General features: G+C 41.0%; 1 protein-coding gene and 1 pseudogene across 1 annotated transcript; both read left to right on the forward strand.

The window, feature by feature from the left end:
• The first annotated feature begins 3,537 nt into the window (after positions 1–3,537).
• On the forward strand, positions 3,538–4,455 carry LOC102917539 (vomeronasal type-1 receptor 4-like). Its single transcript, XM_015990639.3, has one exon. It carries the CDS (start codon positions 3,538–3,540, stop codon positions 4,453–4,455), a length of 918 nt encoding a protein of 305 aa, XP_015846125.3.
• Positions 4,456–18,880: 14,425 nt separating this feature from the next.
• Positions 18,881–19,827, forward strand: LOC121825850 (vomeronasal type-1 receptor 4-like; annotated as a pseudogene).
• Positions 19,828–20,339: the final 512 nt, after the last annotated feature.

The raw sequence follows: 20,339 nt of genomic DNA on the forward strand, positions 1-20,339 counted from the left end.
GATCTGGTGGCCAACAGACCCAGAGGGAGAGGACCCCCACACAAGTCATTGTCTTTTACTTTTTATCTTGGATCTAGTTAGATGTTTCATGATTCCTGGATATTGACCAGGGATAGTTGTTGTACAAAAAATTAGAGTGACATAGAAGTTAATTAAAGAAGAACTCATTGTATCCAACCCAGCAGAATGTCTGTCCTGACTGGAGATTCAACCTTCACATCACATGGGCCAATAACTTTGTCAGGAGATTATGCCCCAAGAGGACGGACCACCCCTAAAAGATGGGATCACCTTAAGACATGCTGAAGAAGAGATTTGTAAAAGAATTACACTTTGATAAATTATTGTACTTTCCCTTCCCATATCCCATACCCTAGGACAGGCTCTTACAGAACACAGCCATGCTGCTCTGCATTACCCTTCCTTCTTTCTCTCCTCTAAGCATGATTGACACAATGGTTTTTATTCTTTAGTATTTGTTCAAGCCCCACACCCCACCATGGGGCTGTCTGCCACTGTGTGACTCATCTCTGTTCTGGCTTACCTCAAGTTCATGGCTCTTTACCAACAATAGTTGGTTCACAGATGGGAAAATACCAGACTTCTGATGACTTGCTGATGGTCTTACTCAGGGATTTCATGCCAGTATGATTTTGAAAGTGTGAAACTGTACTGTATAATATGCCCCATTGGAAATATGTTTAACAAATCCCTTGATCTACACTGAAGTATACCTTTCCACACCTAATGACAACACAAATTGAAAACTTAGATGCTCCCAAAGGATACATTTGAAACTTTTTCTAACTTCTGACAGCTATTCCTTAGCATCCAACAAAGTCATAAACATTATCATTAACAAGGCAAAAATTGTGATTTGCCCTGAGGACCAGTTTTTTTCTCTTCATTGGAGGTATCCCAAAGTCTCCATGCAAACACTGTCACTGACACCACACATGACAAAGTAATGCACTCTCTGAGGGATGTTAGTCTAATAAACAGTCCTTTATGAGCACTGGTAATCTGTGTTCATTCAGGCACCTGCATTATGTTCCATGGAAAATATTGGAGAGGTAAGCCTTTCCTTGTACCTTTCTAAGGGAAGATAGAATCTTTAAATGGAGACTAAATAAGAGCTTTGTTTCTTCAGTAAGTGCTTAGGAGGTGGCTTTCATGTCTGTGAGCACCTTTATCCTTGCTGTGGCTGGACAGGTGGGATTATTGCACCTGTAGATGTCTGCTTAACATTCTCTTCTGAAGTCAACATTAATGGTTAGGAGGAGAGTTGCTTTTTGTCTCTTCTTTACCTAATGATGCCAATGATTTCTTCATCCCAAGGAAATGTCTGTTTCACAGCTTAAACACTTTGTTGAAAATGACAATGAATTTGACATCCATGTATGGGATGGTTAATTTTAACTGATGAAAGGAGGCTGACAGTTCCTCTGGAAAGCAATATATGAAGTAAGCTGCAGATTAAATAAGAGCTTTCAAAGACATGATTCAAAGACACGAGTTTCCAAAGAATTTGTCTGTGTAAATGGTTTAACTGTGATGGTTTTTCACCACATTTTGAATGTGGCTGAGGGAAGCTGGCGATGGCTCAGTTTCTCTCCAGTTTCCGCTTCCTCATTAAAATAGGGAAGATACACAGAATTATAAATAAATGAAATACTTTGGTACCTGGGGATTTTTCCATATGTGTGTGTAAATTGAGTTCTTTATATATTTTGGAAATCAGCCCTCTGTGAGATGTGGGTTGGTGAAGATCTTTCCCATTCTGAAGGCTGCTGTTTTGTCCTATTGACAATGTCCTTTGCCTTGACAGAAGCTTTTCAGTTTCATGGGGTCCCATTTATTAGTTTTTGTTCTTAGTGTCTGTACTACTGGTGTTATATTCAGGAAATGGTCTTTTGTGCCAATTGTTCAAGGCTATTCCCCACTTTCTCTTCTATCAGGTTCAGTGCAGGTGGATTTATGTTGAGTTCTTTGATTCACTTGGACTTGAGTTTTGTACATGGTGATAGATATGGATCTATGTGCAATCTTCTACATGCAGACATTCAGTTAAAGCAGCACCATTTGTTGAAGATACTTCCTAATTTCCATTGTATAATTTCTGTTCCTTGACAAAATCAGGTGTCCATAGGTGTATTGTTTTATGTATGGGTCTTCAATTCCATTTTCGATTCCATTCCAAGTTCAATCAAACTTTCTGTTTTTATGCCAATAACATGTGGGGTTTATTACTATTGTTCATTAGTACAGCTTGACATCTTGGGTGATGGTACCTCTGGAAGTTCTTTTGTACATGATTCTTTTAACTATCTGGGTTTTTGGTTTTCCATATGTAGTTGAGTATTGTTCTTTCTAGGTCTGTAAAGGATTATGTTTGAATTTTCATGGAGATTTCATGAATCTGTATATTGCTTTTGGTAGGATGGCCATTTTTCTATGCTAATTCTACCAATCCAGGAGCATGTTAGATCTTTCCATCTTCTGATAACTTCTGCAGTATTCTTTTTCAAACACTTGACGTTCTTGTCATATGGGTCTTTCACTTGCTTGGTTAAAGTTACACCAAGATATTTTATATTCTTTGTGGCTATTGTGAAGGGTGTTGTTTTATTTATTTCTTTCTCAACCCAGTTATCATTTAGATATAGGAGGCCTGCAGATTTTTTGAGTTAGTCCTGTATACAGTCACTTCACATAAGATGTTTATCTGCCGAAAAAATTCCCTTGTATAACTTTTGAGGTTGTTTATATATGTGGGGATATACATGTATAAATTGAGGATCATATTTGTGATCAGGAAACTGGTTACATTTAAAAAATATTTTGTATTCTATCACTTTGATGATCTGTATAAAATTTTCACAAAAGCTTATGGGTTCTTTTTTTTGGCAACTTACTTTACTTACATGATTTTATGAATTACAAGATTGAATTCTTGTCATTTTAAAGATACAGTAATTATACTTTATACATCTAGTGTTATAACTGGCTGTTTTTCTGGCACCACATTTGTGCAGTGCCACAAAAGCCATGAGAGGGCATTCAACTTGGGGAACTGATGTTACAGGTGTTATGAACGACCATGTGGGTGCTGGATTTTAACATGAGTCTTGTGAATAGCCATCTCTCCAACCTCCAATTTGTATTTCTTAACACATTTTATCATTCAGGGAAGATGTTTCATTCAAAAGATAAAATAATGTGTGCCCATGTTCACTGTTCACATGTTTATATGCCTTACTGTGTTATAATAGGTGTGATGTGGACCAAGAATGATACAACTGAATCACTAATACACTTCCAACATGAGGTGACGGAAAGTACATAAAGCACAAAGTAATAGTCTGAGTTGTCTATGCAGTGTTCTCCAGGACAAGCTCCTATACTGTGATACAATAGTGTCTCACTTCATAGAAGAAGTAAAGACTCAAATCATTCTAATGCTCAGACATTGAGAAGTGTTTTGAAGACAGCAGTGTTCCTCCTGGTCATCACTCAGGCTGCACAGAAGTTGTCTCCATGTCCTCTCAGAATAAAACTCTAAAAGCCACTGAGGAATTGGCTCTCCAGACCCTCCTGCTTTTTGAGATTGGGTGTGGAACACTGGCCAACATTCTTCTGTTTGTGCATAATTTCTCTCGCATCTTTACTCACTCTCGACTGAGGCCCACACAGGTCATTGTCACCAACTTGGCTGTGGCCAATGCCTTCCTTCTCCTGGTCACTGCATTTCCAAACAACGTGATGGTTTTTGTTCCAAGGAGTCCTCCTACTAACCTGCAATGCAAAATTGAGTTCTTCATTCGCTTGGTGGCTCGAAGCACAAACATGTGCTCCACCTCTATCCTGAGCATCCATCAGTTTCTCACTCTTGTTCCTGGTCACTGGGGTACGTGGATGCTCCGAGGAAGAGCCCCTAATGCCCTGAGTTATTCTTGTTACAGTTGTTGGTTGTTCAGTTTCTTAAATAATGTCTACATTCCAATCAAAGTCAGTGGTCCACAGAGCACAGGCAATGACACTCACAATCAAAGCAAGTGGGTCTGCTCCTCATCTGGATTCGATGCAGGCTTTGTCTTCTTGCGTTTTTCCCATGATGCCACATTCATCAGCATCATGGTCTGGACCAGTGTCTCCATGGTGCTTCTCCTCCATAGGCATCACCAGCGAACACAGCACATCCTCACTGCCAAACAGAACCACCGAGGCCATGCTGAGGCCAGAGCCGCCCACACCATCCTCATGCTGGTGGTCACATTTGTTGGCTTGTACCTCCTAAATTTTATTTGTGTAATCTTCCATACTTTTTTAATGGACTCTCGTATCTGGTTGAGGCATGTAAATGAAGCTTTGACTGCAGGCTTCCCCACTGTTTCTCCGTTCCTGTTGATCTTTAGGGATCCTAAGGATCCCTGTTCTGTGCTCTTCAACTGCTAGAAACCACAGTCAACTTGAGAAACATAGAAGACAGTTTACTAAGAGCCTAACACAGTTTACTAAAGCCTAACAGTTTACTAACACTCTATTAAGTAAATGTTGTTTGAAAATCCTTCCTCATGAACCAGACATGTTGACTCAGTAAACTTATTCCAGCACTGGAGAGACTGAGACGGGAGGATTGCAATGTAGTCAGTGGCATGTCAGCCTGCAGAGTGAGATCAGGCCAAATTGAGACAAGGAGATCCAGTCTCACAACTCTGTATCTCCACCCTGTTTTTCTCTGCTGAGTAGTACTCCACTGTGTATATGTTCCATATTTTCTTCATCCATTCTGCAAATGAGGGGTATCAGGTTGTTTCCAAGTTCTGGCTATTACAAATTGTAGTGGTATTATGATCCCCAAAATATTGTGTACCCTAATAAACTTATCTGGGGTCAGAGAACAGAACAGTCACTAGATATAGAGGCCAGAAAATGGTGGCACACTCATTTTTAATCTTAGCATTCCAGAGGCAGAAATCCCTCTGAATCTCTCTGAATTCACGGCCACATTGGAAAAAGCTAGGCATGGCGACACACACCTTTAATCCCAGAAAGTGACCCTTTAATCTTAGGGAGTGATAGTAGAAAGCAGAAAGTTATATAAGGCATAAAGACCAGAAACTAGAAGCTTTTAGCTGGTTAAGCTTTTAGGCTTTGAGCAGCACAGTTCAGCTGAGATTCATTACGGATGAGGACACAGAGGTTTCCCGTCTGAGGAAATAGGATCAGTGGAGAAACTGGCAACTTGAGGTGGCTTTGGCTTGTTTTGCTTCTCTGATCTTCCAGCACTCACCCCAATACCTGGCCCAGGTTTGATTTTATTCATAAGACTTTTTAGGATTCCTGCTACAATTCTCTATGCCAGAGATTCTCCCTTCCATTTCTTGAATTCTGTTGGTTATGCTTGCTTCTGTGTTTCCTGTTCGTTTGCTCAGATTTACTATTTCCAGCACTTCCTCTGTTTGTGTCTTTTTCATTGTTTCTATATCAGTTTTCTGGTCTTGAAATGTTTCTCTCACACATTTAATTGCTTTTTCTTGGCTTTCTTTAAGGGATTTATTGATATCTTCCAATTTTTTTATTTGGCTTTTACTCAATTTCTTTATTCATTTGTTGCAATTTTGTTTGCCTTTTCCTCATTTTCTTTAATGGAATTTTTCATTTTTTTCAAAGGCCTCTAGCCTCTTCATGAAGCTGTTTTTATGGTCATTTTCTTCTGCTTCTTCTACATTTTGATGTTCAGGTCTTGCTGTTGGAGGAGGGCTAGGTTCTGGCGATGTCATATTGCTTTATGTTGTTACATGTATTTTTGCCTTGACTTCTGCCTACCTCCTCCTCTACTAGGTGCACGAGGTGCCTGTGAGTGAGCTGCTATTGGTCCAGTCTGTGCTTGCTGTGTCTGTGTCTCAGGCGACACTGTGGGTCCAATCTTGGCTCTTGGTCCAATTGGAGCTGGCAGATTCTGTATCTCAAGGAGCTGCTCTTGGACCAACCCAAGCAATTTGATTCTGTGACTCAAGGAGCTGCTCTTGGTCTTATCGGGGCTCTTCGACCAGTCAGATCTAAGAGATTCTGTGTCTCAGGAAACCTTTCTTGGTCCAATGGCACGTGCCAGATTCTATGTCTTAGAAAGCCACTCTTGGTCCAATGAGGACGGGTAGATTCCCTGTCTCAGAAGTTAATCTTGGTCCAATGAGAGCTGGCAGTTTGTTTTCTGTGCCTCAGCAAGTTACTTGTGGTCCAATGAGAGATGGTGGTTTGTCTTCCATGCCTCAGGAAGTTACTGGGGTCATAGGCAGATGGGTATTGGGGCAGGGTGTGGAACTTGTGGATTTCAGGGTCCAATGGGAACAGTGTGTGGGGGCTTCCTGCAGGAGTTTTCCATGCTGGCCAGCAACTGAGGCAGTGTTGGGTGGGGGTTGCTGGGGACTGGCTGTGTCCCAGAGACAAGGGGGCACAACTCTCTGAATGTGAGAATAGTCAGTCAGCCTATTTTCCAATGAGAGCTGGCCTAAAAAAATTATTTATTTATTTTGTGCACAGTGTTCCACTTGCCTGTATGCCTGCATGCAAGAAGAGAGTACCAGATCTCATTATAGGTAATTGTGAGTGACCATGTGGTTGCTGAGAATTGAAATTTGAACCTCTGAAAGAGCAGTCAGTGCTCTTAACCTCTATGCCATCTCACCAGCGTCTCTATCATATTCTTGTTCATTTCCCTTACCTGTCAAATGTCTAAACATCTCTATATTTGTTGTTTGAACAGTTTATGGAAAATATTATCTCATATAGATGAGGCTCATAATCCATATGTATTGGCATGTAATTTTAGTTGGCAGACATGCACTATACAGTTTAAAATGGAGACGTGTGCTTCTCCTAGAGCCTAGACCCACATTGGGCACCAAGGCTTTATTGATATGCTCTGCTCTTTTTGTGTCCTTTTGCACACATGATTATCTGAAATGCTGGCAAGTTGGATAGGGAAAGTATTGTGCAATGATAGATTGCTACTCACACATTGAGGTCAACATTCTTTGTCTCTCTCTAAAGAAATTTTGCTGGATGGACAAATATCCATAAAGTAGCAGAAGCTTCATTTCTGGGATTCATTGAGTGAGATTTTCCTTACCATCATTGAAATCAAAACAACATTCCTAGTTTCCTAATAGGCTCATTTTTTTTCTTGTTTCATTTGCCTTTTTCCTGATGGTATACTCTGTTGCCTGGTATGGGTACAATGTGTAATTTTTAATATTTTTGTTTTTATTTAATGGTGGATATTTGCTTAGTTGTAGAGGGTAAGCCATAAAATACTCATCTTCCCGTTAGGATAACTGTAGAACACTTCACAGAATATACAAGAATAATACAATAAATCTATCTAACCTCCAATATGGTATACACTGCTGCAAGATTCTCTCAGCAGCAGCAACCATGGACAGACAAGTAAGAGTACATCGCCATACCAAAGTCCAAATCTGAAGGTAATATTTCCTGTATGGTATCTGTTGGCTACACAGTAATTATATACAGGTGTTTGTATGTGTTAGTGTGTTAGTGTGTGTGTGTGTGTGTGTGTGTGTGTGTGTGTGTGTGTGTATTTTCTTTTTTTTTTTTTTTTTTTTTTTATTATTTTATAACACCATTCAGTTCAACATAATAGCCACAGAAACCCCTGTTCTCCCCCTCTCGCCCACCCCTCCCCCCAGCCCACCCCCCATTCCCACCTCCTCCAGATCAAGGTCTCCCCCGAGGACCGGGGTTGACCTGGTAGACTCGGTCCAGGCAGGTCCATTCCCCCCTCCCAGACCGAGCCAAGTGTCCCTGCATAAGTCCCAGGATTCAAACAGCCAACTCATGCAACGAGCCCAGGACCTGGCACCAATGCACAGCTGCCTCCCAAACAGATCAAGCCAACTGACTGTCTCACCCGTTCAGGTGGCCTGATCCAGTTGGGGGCCCCTCAGCCTTTGGTTCATAGATCCTGTGCTTCCATTCATTTGGTTATTTGTCCCGGTGCTTTATCCAACCTTGGCTTCAACAATTCTCGCTCATATAAATCCTCTTCTTACTCACTAATTAGACTCCCAGTGCTCCACCAGGGGACCAGCCGTGGATGTCTGCCTTCAGATTCCTCAGTCCTTGGATGGGGTTTATGGCACCACTATTTGGGTGTCTGGCCATCCCCTCACCAGAGTAGGTCAGTTCCTGCCGTCTCGCGACCATTGCCAGCAGTCTTTTGAGGGGGTATCTTTGTGGATCTTCGTGGGCCTCCCTAGCTCTCTGCTTCCTCCCCTTCTCACCTTCTCATGTGGTCTTCTTTTACCATGGTCTCCTATTCCTTGTTCTCCCTCTCTTTTCTTGATCCAGCTAGGATCTCCCACTCTTTCCCTCGACTGTCGCCCTTCATTGTTCCCACTCATGACCAGGCTATTCATGTAGATCTTGTCCATTTCTCCGTGTCTTTTTTTGGGGTCCCATTTTCCAGGTAGCCTCACTGGTGATGTGAGTAGCAGTCTAGTCATCCTTGTTCCACATCTAGCATCTTCCTATGAGTGAGTACATACCATATTTGTCTTTCTGAGTCTGGGTTACCTCACTCAGGATGATTTTTTCTATTTTCTTTTTATAATACATGAGGAAATTAGAAGATTTTCAGATGCATAGGGTCCAGCCTGTCATCCCAGGTAATGAAACTTCTGTCCAGAATACATGGGTCCTTCACATACAGCTGGTTCCTTCTGTAATCACTGGTCATCTACAAAGAGTCATCATTTTCAATCTGCAATATTACACAGGATCTAAAGTCTTTCGTGTGTGCACTGTCAGGAGCTCTGTGAGCTCACTGAGAAGCAGGCTCAGGAGATGGGGTTAGGTCTACTCAGTTGAGGCACAGACAATTGGTTTCTACAATCCTCTAACATCCCTTCCATGAGTAAGGATGGGCTCTGACTCTGTGACAAGCACCAACGTGAACAGCAAAACAGGCCAAGGGGAAAGGCATCCTGTCCTTCATAACAGCTGAGGGGAAAACTGTTTCAAGGAGAGGGGTCTATGTCTATCCCTAGATATAATGATGTCTACAATAGAAACAATTAATGGGCTGCTCATCCACCTAAGGATAGAGGGTACATATGTCTAAAACTCCTCAGCCATTGCTTCAAGATGACATTATATCAGGATATATCATATCCTTGTTTTTCTGTTGGATATTGTCAGCTTCAATTAGTTGATATTTTGCTTTGACCCATCTATTATTTATCATCAATGGAGACCACAAGCATGTGTATATGAGAACATTTCCTTGACTGTACAGTGAGACAATATTGTTGAGTGATCTGTTGTACACAGTGTCTGCAGAGGAATATACAGAGCTTCATAATTGAATACTATGTATACTGGAGATATTCATTTATTGCTATTATGCTACACATGTAGTTTGGAGCCAACTTTCTTTTTAATTTAATTTACTATTTTGCTCTGTTTCATCATAAGGTGCAAGGGAAAAAAGGAAACAGGAAAAGATATTGTTGAAAAGGTGTGAGAATGAAAATATTTGTAGCACAAAAAATTAAGATTAATATGGCTGGATGATTTCCTAGCATCAGAAGAAAGTGTGCAAGCCTGATCAAGTCATGAAGGGCTGAGTAAGATATAAATGAAAGTGAAAGGTGAGATGTCGATATGTTATCTGTGATCATATATTTGTAAGGCCAAATTCCAATACATCGAATTAAACTGGGATTCTCTTCAAGTATTGTGTTTCCTTGGTAAGTTTTATAAATTCTGCCTGAAAAGAACAAAATATTTGTCCATTCCGTATGTATTTAATTGTATTAGAGTTTATTAGGCTTTATTTTCCATTTCTGTCTAAATTTTACCCAGTGGTTATCAATACCATCCTTGGAGAGGTGACTGAGCCGTTTAGAGTGCCTGTTTGTTTTACAGAGGACCCAGGGTCAGTTCACAGCACCTACATATGGCTAACAGACATCTGCGGTTCAGGTTTCAGGGGATCCAATGCTCTCTTCTCTTCTGACCACTCAGGGTACCAGGCATGTGTAGTGCACATACATTTTTCTTGCAAACATTCATACATACAAAATGAAATGTAATTGTTTTCATTTGTTTCCTTTGATTGAAAGGGGACACTGTTCTCATACAATATATCCTGATGACAGTTTCCCCTCCTTCTATTTAACCCAGTCCCCTCCCCTGGATGCACTCTTTCTGTCTCTCATAAGAAAACAATGGTATTCTTAGAAATAACAACCAAATGTGACAAAACATAATATATTAGGAGAAAACAAAAAATCATCATATTGTGACTGCACAAGGCATCCCCACAGAAAGAAAAGATCCACAAGAGCAGGCACAGGAATCAGAGCCCCACTCATTCCCACACTCAGGAGTCCCACAGAAATACTAAGCTAAAGGCAGTAAGGTACATGCAGAGGACATGGCACAGACTCCTGCAGGCCCTGTGCTTGCTGCTTCCGTCTCTGTGAGCTCACATGCACCTTACTCAGTTAATTCAGTGTACATTGATCTCCTGATGTCCTCCATTCCCTCTGACTCTTACACTCTTTCTGCCTCCTCTTCTGTAGTGTTCCCTGAGTTCCAAGATGATGAATTTGATGGAGACATCCCATGTAGAGCTTTGCATTCCAAATGTTGTGAGTCTTGTGAATCCTCAAATCCCAACATAGTGACACACCTCTTCCACTGAGGCCACACCTCTTCTACCTTCTCCAAGTGTTCCACTAACTGGGGAATAAGAATTCAACCATATGAGTGTACAGGACCCAATCTCATTCCAACCTCCAATATTTAAACCTAATCTTTCTACAACATGAAGAAATTGAGCAATTCTCAGATGATGAGTCTAACCACTGAGGTGAAAGGAAAATGATTGAGGAGTGTAATGGATGGTCTTGTGATCCCATCACAAATACAAAGGCTTTGATGAGGATGCTGAAAAACTGTGATGTTGGTTCTCCTAGTTCCCTGCCTAGGATGCTGCACTCCAATAACTCCTGCTTTTTCTTCACTCTCACATCCTCCTCCCAGGGTCCAGTCAAGGATCTTTTCCCTCCCTCTGCCTGTAACACAAATAGAACTTCAGTGTCCTTCTGTGATTTATTAGACAGATCTCTCTGAGGGGTCCCGCTTCTCTCATACCCAATGTCCCACATCAGTTGTAAAGAAGAGTAGGATCCTTCTCCCAAAATACATATTGGAGTTGGGGAGTTAATTTTAGAGTAGGCATGGTCTTTCATGGTTTGCCCATGACTCCTCTTTGTAAACATCATGGGGTAGACCAGTGTCACCATGGTGCTTCTCCAGAACAGACACTGCCAGAGAGTGTGACAATTCACACCTCAAATGAGAGCCAATTCACACCTATTCAGATGGGGAAGATGAGAGCAGGGGGACACATGTTGACTGCAGTTTAGATTAATGAGATGGCAAAGGAAAATGACCAGTTTGTTTCTTGGCTAAAACCAGGAGTGTCTGTGGACCTCTGAGCACTGTCACCCTCTCCAGATATCAGAGATGCCAGAAATGGCTGAGATCTCTGTTTCCTTAATGATTTTGGGTTTCCCCTTCAGAGGGGAAGATATTCTAGTAACAGTGAAGTCTATTAAGGGTACACCCGGTGAAGGCTAGCAAATAGAATCTCTGGCCTAATTCAACATTAAAGTTACATGGGCCCATCACCTTCCTGAGGTATTCTGACTCAAGAAGGAAGGGCCACCTTACGATGTTGGGCTCACCTTAAGCCATACTAAAGAAAAGTTAGAAAAATTATCCCCCTGATGAAATCCTCTACTTTTTCAGATACGCTGCCTAGCACAGGCTTTTACAAGGGCACAGCCAAGCTCGTCTGAATCACTTTTCTCTCTATCCCTGCTCTAAGCTATCTTTCCCTGAGATTGTCTTTCCCACACACTCAACCCCCACTAGGTGACTGTCTTCCATTGTGTGGCTGAATTCCATGCTGGCTTAACTGGAGTTCATGACCTTCTCCGTGACATGTCTATTCTCCTCCTGTGATAAGCCTCTGAGATTTACAGTGTGACTTTACTTTTCAACTTGAATCAACACATCCTTCAGCCTCTATTTGATGTATTTTGAAATTCTTTTGTCAACAACACTATGAACTCCAAAAGGAACCTCCAATTCCCTTTTATAAACTAGTGATGTTAAAGGAACCACCAAAATGTACACATAAAATAAGGAAATGTAATTTTAAGAATAAAATATTACTGAAAGTATCCTGCAGATTCTTTTGCTTCTGTCTCTTCATCTGTGGTTCCCACTCTCTGCTGCTGCATGTCCTCTCATGATCTGTGAGGGAGACCTCACCAAACTGACTCAACCCCCCCAAGATTACTTTAGACAACACATCCTGCTTTGGAATTGCTATTGAAGTTATAGTTCAGATGTCCCAGCATCCTACACTTGTTGTGAAAACTGTTTTCAAATAATCATTTGTATATTCCTTGGAGATTTTAAAAGACAAACATGCTTGATGGCCACCATCTTGGTCAACTTTGATGACTGTTTCCTACAGTCTATGTTTTCCTTCATTATCATCAACCAGTCTTACCACCTAAAGAAATATCCTTCAGACTCTGTACTGCTCATGCCTTTCAAATCTTTAGTACTTTATTTATTGACTGTGTGTGTATGTGTGGTGATATATTGTGTTCCCTAGTAAAATTCGCCTGAAGATCAGAGAACAGAAAAAGCCACTGGATTAAACACAGAAGCCAGGCAGTGATGGCACACACCTCACACCTTTAATCCCAGCACTTGAGAGTCACAGGCCTTTAATCCCAGCACTAGGAAGGAAGTGATATGGCTTGGTGGAGAAAGGTATATAAGGCATGAGAGATAGTAACTAAAGTCTTTTCATCTGAAAAGTCCCTTTTCACTGAGGACTCAGAGATAGTCAGAGGATTCATGAAATTGGTGAGGTGAGATGTGGCAGTATCTTGTTCCCTTGTCCCTCTGATCCATCTGCATTTACCCCAATATCTGGCTCTGGAGTTTTTTATAAGACCATTTTAGAATTTGAGCAACATGTACATGGGTTTGTGTATGTGTGTTTGTGTGCATGTGTGTGTGCATGTATGTGTGTGTGTGTGTGTGTGTGTGTGTGTGTGTGTGTATGTGTATATGTGTGCAGACACATGTGCAAGGGTGTCAATGTAGTGGTCACTGGACAACTTGATGAAAAATACCTTGTAGGCATGTCTTTAGTGGATGGAGGATGAGCCACAGTTTGGAGGGTTTTCTGCGGGTCTGCAGGATCTACAGAGAGAGACTAGTTTAGTGGGCCCCAATTAAACACCTGAAGGAATCAGTTCCCCTTAAACCATATAATTCAAATTGTCCAACCAAAGTCCTCAGGTTTTAAACCTCAAGGTTGTTCTGAGTTTTTGCTATGACATTCAATGGCTCCTCAGTGTCTTAAATAATATTTCATTCCAAGCAACCTCACCCATCCACAGCCCAACTCCATGTCACTGACTCTCAAAGCAAGTGTCTGCTCCGCTCTAGTTTCAGCGGAGATGTGGTCTTTCATGGTTTGTCTGACTCCCATGGTTTGTCAGCATCAGTCTAGAGCAGTTTCCCCATGGTTCTCCTGCACAGAAATGGCCAGAGAGTGTGGCAAATTCACACCTCTAGTGAGAACCAAATCACACCCACTGAAACTATCCTGAAGTGAGGTCACATTTGTAAGCTTTATCTTGCAGACGGCATGATAAAGCACCCCTCCCCCCCTCATGGCAAAGACTTCCTTTTCTGCTATTTTAATGACAGTCTTTGTTCTACTACAGGCCTGACCTGCCACTGCTCAACACACTAATTCTCAACTCAATACTCACCACTGATTTTTTTTTCTCTTCAGGAAACCTATGAGGACAAAACACCATGAGATTGGATCCATGAATGACCCCAACCAAGGATGCTGGTCCTGTTTCAAATCTAAATAACCATCTCACCATTGCTATGATGACCCCAGAAATGACAGGTAAAGAACAGGAGTCGTGGGAAAACTGCATCCCACCAGTTATGCTGCACATCCCTCTGCTGATGTTTCTGTTTCTCGACAGCCTGTGTGGGTCTCCCAGTCCACATTAACCCACAGAAATACCTTCACAGGAGACACAATTAAGAAGAAATGATCAGCCCACCCCGGTCACAGTCTGTTCAATATGATGTCTGCCAGGATTTTGCACCCCTGTTGTGGTTAATCCACAGGTCAATCTATATAGGAGGAAGAAGCAACACTCTTGTTAAGCAAAGATGAGAGATGTTCCTTCCTTTACTGGTAGGAAGAGGACTTGTCATCTCCCTTGGACCTTATGGGGCGACAACAACTGCCATCATCCAGACAAATCCTCTGGCTGGTGACTTCAGAAACAGACTTGATCAGACAATGACATCTACAACTGAGAGCCTCCAGTCACTCCAAAGACAGATGAACCGTCCTGCCGGGGTTGTGCTCCATAAGAGAAGAACACTATACCCTATAACTGCTCAATATGGGGAGGCTTGCTTGGTTTTGTGGGAAGAATGTGGCTTCTATGTAAACAAATCAGATGTTAAATCTAATGTTACCACCCTCAAACTGCTCCATGAGATCTGCTTTAAAAATTCCAGTCATAGAGCAAAGTAGCTGGTTCCATACCCCCTCATTTCTTGGCTCCATCCTTCTCTCAGATCTTTGATCATGCTATGTTTCATTTGGATGCTTTCCCCTAGACTTACACAGTTCCTCTGCTGACAGATCACCACTATTGCTAAAATTACCAACAATGAGTTCGTGATTCACTACCAGACCCTAGACCCTTCTGACACAGGTAAAAGGTTCCTCAAGGTTTACAATGTCACCTCTCATTAAAAAATTAAAGGGAGACATGCTGGAAGCCATGGTTGACTGGTCGAGTTCCCAGTCTGCCATAAGTAAAGCAGCTTTTTCCATAAACTTGGCAAAATGGAGATCTCTCCCTCATGCAGAACTTTCTGCTCTCTGCCTAACCTCATCTGGAGAATGTCCTTGTGCCTGCAGGAATGACCTGATCTAAAAATCTGCCTCTGATACCAGATGCCTGATTCATCTTTAGATTGACACTTGGCACAGATTCCTGCTACAAGACTTAGCTTTGGGCTCTGCTATAGGACCCTACTGCCACATACTAAGCCTTGTGATAGGAGTGTGCCACTTAATGCAAATTAGGGCTGGTACCCAGGCTACTCCTTTCTTTACATTCCTTATACTCTGGAATAAAATGGAGCTGATTCACCAACATCTGTCTCTCAAAGAGCTGTCTCTCTTCATGCTCATGGGCCGCCAAAGTTTGTCTCCCCATCTGCCTCTTTCCGCACTTCCTAGGACAACAGGCCTATAGGGAGAGGACCCTCACAAATGTCATCATCTTTTACTTTGTATCCTTGGTCTAGTTATACCTTTCCTAATTTCTGGAATACTGACTAAAGTTAACCATTGTACAAATAATATTAGAATGACATAGAAATTAATTAAAGGAAAACTCATTCTATCCAAGACAGTGGAATATTTGGCCTGACTGGAGATTCAACATTCGCATCTATGGGGCAAAAGCCTAGCCAGAAGATTATGTCCCAAGAAGGAAGGACCACTCCTAGGAAGGTGGACTCACCATAAGCCATGCTGAAGAAAAGATTTGTAAACAACTTTCACCTTGATGAAATACTGTACTGTTCCTTCCCACATTCCCACACAGGCTCTTACTCAGCACAGCCATGCTGCTCTGAGTTTCCTTTATTTCTTTCTCTAAGTCTGATTGACACAATGGTTTATATTCTTTATAATTTCTTCAAGTCCCACTCCCCATCATGGGGCTGCCTGCCACTGTGTGACTCATCTCTGCTCTGGCTTACCTAAAGTTCATGGAACTTTCCCAACAATGGTTGGGCCACAGATGGGAAAATAACAGACTCCTGATGACATGCTGATGGTCTTCCTGAAGGACATCATGCCAGTATGATTTTGAAAGTGTGAAATAGTACTGTAGAATGAACCCTCTTGGAAATATATTCAACAAATCCCTTGGTCTGCACTAGAGTGCACCTCTCCACGCATGATGGCAACACAAATTGTAAACTTAGATGCTCCCAAAGGAAACATGGAAAACTTACTCTAACTTCTGGCAGCTGTTCCTTAGCATCCAACAAAGTCATAAACATTATCATTAACAAGCAGAAATTAAAAATTGTAATATACCCCCAGGACCAATATTTTTCCTTCAATAGAGGTATGGCAAAGTCTCCATGCAAACACTGTCACTGACATCACAGTTGAAAATTTATGCACTCTCTACGGGATGTTAGTCTAGATAAACAGTCCTTTTATGAGCACTGGTACTCTGTGTTCATTCAGTCATCTGCACAATGTTCCATGGAAAATATTGGAGAGGTAAATATTTTTGCGTCTGTCTCAGGGAAATAGATACACAGAGAAGATCTTCAAATGCAGAAGAAGTCAGCGCTGTGTTTCTTCAGCAAGCATTTAGGAACTGGCCTAGATCCTTGTGAGCATCTCCATCCTTGCTGTGGCTGGACAGGTGGGATTCTGCAACTGTAGATTTCTTCTTAATGTTCTCTTCTCCCTACTGAAACTCACAATGGTTTGGATAGTTGCTCTTTTGTCTCTTGTTTACCTAATGGTGTCAGTGTTTTCTTCATCCCAAGGAAATGTCTGTTTCACAGATTAGCACTTAGTTGAAAATGTCATTTAATGTGACATCTCTGTATGGAATGGCTGATTTTCAGCTGATGGGTAGAGACCGACTGTTCCTCTGGAATACGATATACAAAATAAGTTGTGGACTGAACAAAAGCTTTCAAAGGCATGCTTCAAAGACTCGAGTTTTAAAAGAATCTGTCTGGGCAAAAGGTGTAACTGTGATGGTGTATTAACACATTTTAAGTGTGGCTGAAGGAATCTGATGAGTCCTCAATTATATCTCCAGTTTCTGCTTCATTATTAAAATAGTTAAGATGAAGAAAATTATGGATAAATTAAATGCTTCTGTACATGGGGTTTTCCCCATGTATATGTGTAAATTGAGTTCTCTATATACTTTAAAAATCATTCCTCTGTGAGATGTGGTGTTGGAGAAGATCTTTCCCATTCTGTAGGATGCTGTTTTGTCCTATTGACAGTGGCCCTTACCTTACAGAGCTTTTCAGTTTCATGATGCTCCATTTATTAATTGTTGACCTGAGAGCCTGCACTATTGGTGCTCTATTCAGGAAGTGGTCTCCTGGACCAATTCGTTCAAAGCTGTTCAATTTCAGTATAGCTGGGTTTATATTAAAGTCCTTGATCTACTTGGACTTGAGTTTTGTACAGGGCTATAGATATGGATCTATTTGCAATCTTCTACATGCCAACATCCACTTATACCAGCACTATTTGTTGAAGACTCTTTCTATTTTTCATTGTATAATTTTGGCTCTGTGTCAAAATCAGGTGTCCATAGGTATATGGATTTATATATGGGTCCTCGATTCCATTGGTCAAACTTTATTTTTTTATACCAATACCATGTGTTTTTTATTACTATTGCTCAGTGATACAGCTTGAAATCTGGGATGGTGATACATCTGGACATTCTCTTATTGTACATGATACTTTTAGCTATCCTGGATTTTTATGGTATTCCGTATATAGTTGAGTATTGTTCTTTCGAGATATGTGATGGATTGTTTTGGGATTTTAATGGAGATTGCATTGAATTTGTATATTGCTTTTGGTTGGAGGGTCATTTTTACTATGTTAATCCTACCAATCCATGAGCACGTGAGATCTTTCCAACTTCTGTTATCGTCACCAATATCTTTCTTCAAACACTTGAAGTACTACTCATACAGGTCTTTCACTTGCTTAGTTAAAGTTACACAAAAATATTTATATTCTTTGTTGCTATTGTGAAGTGTGTTGTTTCCTTGATTTCTTTCTTAACCCATTTATCATTTGTATATAGGTTGGCTACTGATTTTTTCAGTTAGTCTTATTTACAGTCACTTTTCAGGAGATATTTATCTGCTTAAGGAGTTCCATTGTGGAACCTTTGCAATTGTTTATGTATATAAGGATATATATGTATAAATTGATGTTCATATTTGTGATCAGAAACCTGGATCCTTTTTAAATTACTCTCTATTCTGTCACTTTGATGATCTGTATAAAATTTACTCAAAAGCTGATGGGATTTTTGGCCACTTACTTTACTTACATGATTTTATGAATTACAAGTTTGTATTCTTATAATTTTTAAGATATAGCAATCTTACTTTATGCTTATAGTGTTTTAACTGCCTGTATGTCTGGCACCACATTTGTGCAGTGCCACAAAAGCCATGAGAGGGCATTCAACTTGGGGAACTGATGTTACAGATAGATGTGAATGACCATGTGAGCACTGGATTTGAACATGAGTCTTCTGAATAGCCATCTCTCCAACCTCAAATTTGTATTTCTTAACACCTTTTATCATTGAGGGAAAATGTTGCATTTAAAAGATAAAAAATGTGTTCCAATGTTCCATGTTCATATGTGTTTATGCCATACTGTGTTACAATGTTCATCATGTTGACCAAGAAAGATACAGCTGTATCACTAATACACTTCCATCATGAGGTGAGGAAAAGTTTATTAAGAATAAAATAGTAGTCTGAGTTGTCTTTGCAGTATTCTGCAGGCCAAGCTCTTATACTGTGATATATTGTGTATCCCTTCATAGAAGAAGTGACTCAAACCATTCATTATGCTCAGATATTGAGAAGTGTTTTGAAGAGAGAAATGTTCCTCCTGGTCATCACTCCAGTCTGCACTGAAGACCTCTCCATGACTTCTCAGAGTAAAGCTCCAAAAACCACTGAGGACTTGGACTCCAGATGCTCCTGCTTTCCCAGGTTGGAACTGGGACTCTGGCCAACATTCTTCTGTTTTTCCATAATATCTCTCCCATGTTTACTGGCTCTCGACTGAGGTCCACACAGGTTATTGTCACCAACTTGGCTATGGCCCATACCTTCCTTCTCCTAATTACTGCATTTCCAAGCAATGTGATGGTTTTTGCTCCTAGGAGTCCTGCAACTAACATGCAATGTAAAATTGAGTTCTTCGTTCGCCTGGTGGCTCGAAGCACAAACACGTGCTCCACCTGTGTCTTGAGCATCCATCAGTTTCTCACTCTTGCTCCTGTACATTGGGGTAGGCTGATGCTTCGAGGAAGAGGCCCTAATGTCCTGAGTTATTCTTGTTACAGTTGTTGGTTATTCAGTGTCTTAAATAACATCTACATTCCAATGAAAGTCAGTGGTCCACAGAGCACAGGCAATGACACTAACAATATAAGAAAGTGGGTCTGCTCCATATCTGGATTCAGTGTAGTCATGGTCATCTTGCGTTTTTCCCATGATGCCATATTTATAAGCATCATGGTCTGGTTCAGTGTCTCCATGGTGCTTCTCCTCTATAGACATCACCAACGAACACAGCACATTCTTACTGCAAACAGGAACCACTGAGGCCATGCTGAGACCAGAGCAGCCCACACCATCCTGATGCTGGTGGTGACCTTTGTAAGCTTTTATGTTCTAGACTGTATTTGCAGTTTGTTTCAGGTTTCTTTCATGGACTCTCGTCTGTGGTTAAGGCATGTAAATGAAGCTTTGACCTCAGGCTTCTCCACTATTTCTCCATTCCTGTTGATCTTTAGGGATCCTAAGGATCCCTGTTCTGTGCTCTTCAACTGCTGAAATCCACAGTCAACATGACAAACAGAAGACAGCTTTACTAGCAGCCATATACACTCTATTAAGTAAAAGTTGTTTGAAAATTCTTCCCCATAAAACAGACATGTTGACTCACTAAACTTATCCCAGCATTCTAGAGACTGTGCCAGGAAGATTGCAATGTAATCAATGGCATGTCAGGCTGTAGAGTGAGATCCAGTCCGACTTGTGATAATGAGACCCAGTCTCACAACTCCTTATATGTACCCTAAAGGAGAAGATAATATATAAGTGAGAGAAAAAGAAAGAAAAAGAATGACAGTCATCTCATAAATATTCAGTATTGCCTTAGGAGATCAATGTGTTCTTGTTGGTTTATTGTTTTAGGTCACATGCAACCCATATTGCAATATATATATATTCTTTTCATTCTTTTTCAAAATTTATTTATTATGTACACAGTGTTACACCTGCATGTATGCCTGCACACCAGCAGAGGGCACCAGATCTCATTATAGATGGTTGTGAGCCATCAT

The sequence above is a fragment of the Peromyscus maniculatus genome, chromosome 1 (assembly GCF_049852395.1).
Source record: "Peromyscus maniculatus bairdii isolate BWxNUB_F1_BW_parent chromosome 1, HU_Pman_BW_mat_3.1, whole genome shotgun sequence".
Taxonomy (NCBI): domain Eukaryota; kingdom Metazoa; phylum Chordata; class Mammalia; order Rodentia; family Cricetidae; genus Peromyscus; species Peromyscus maniculatus.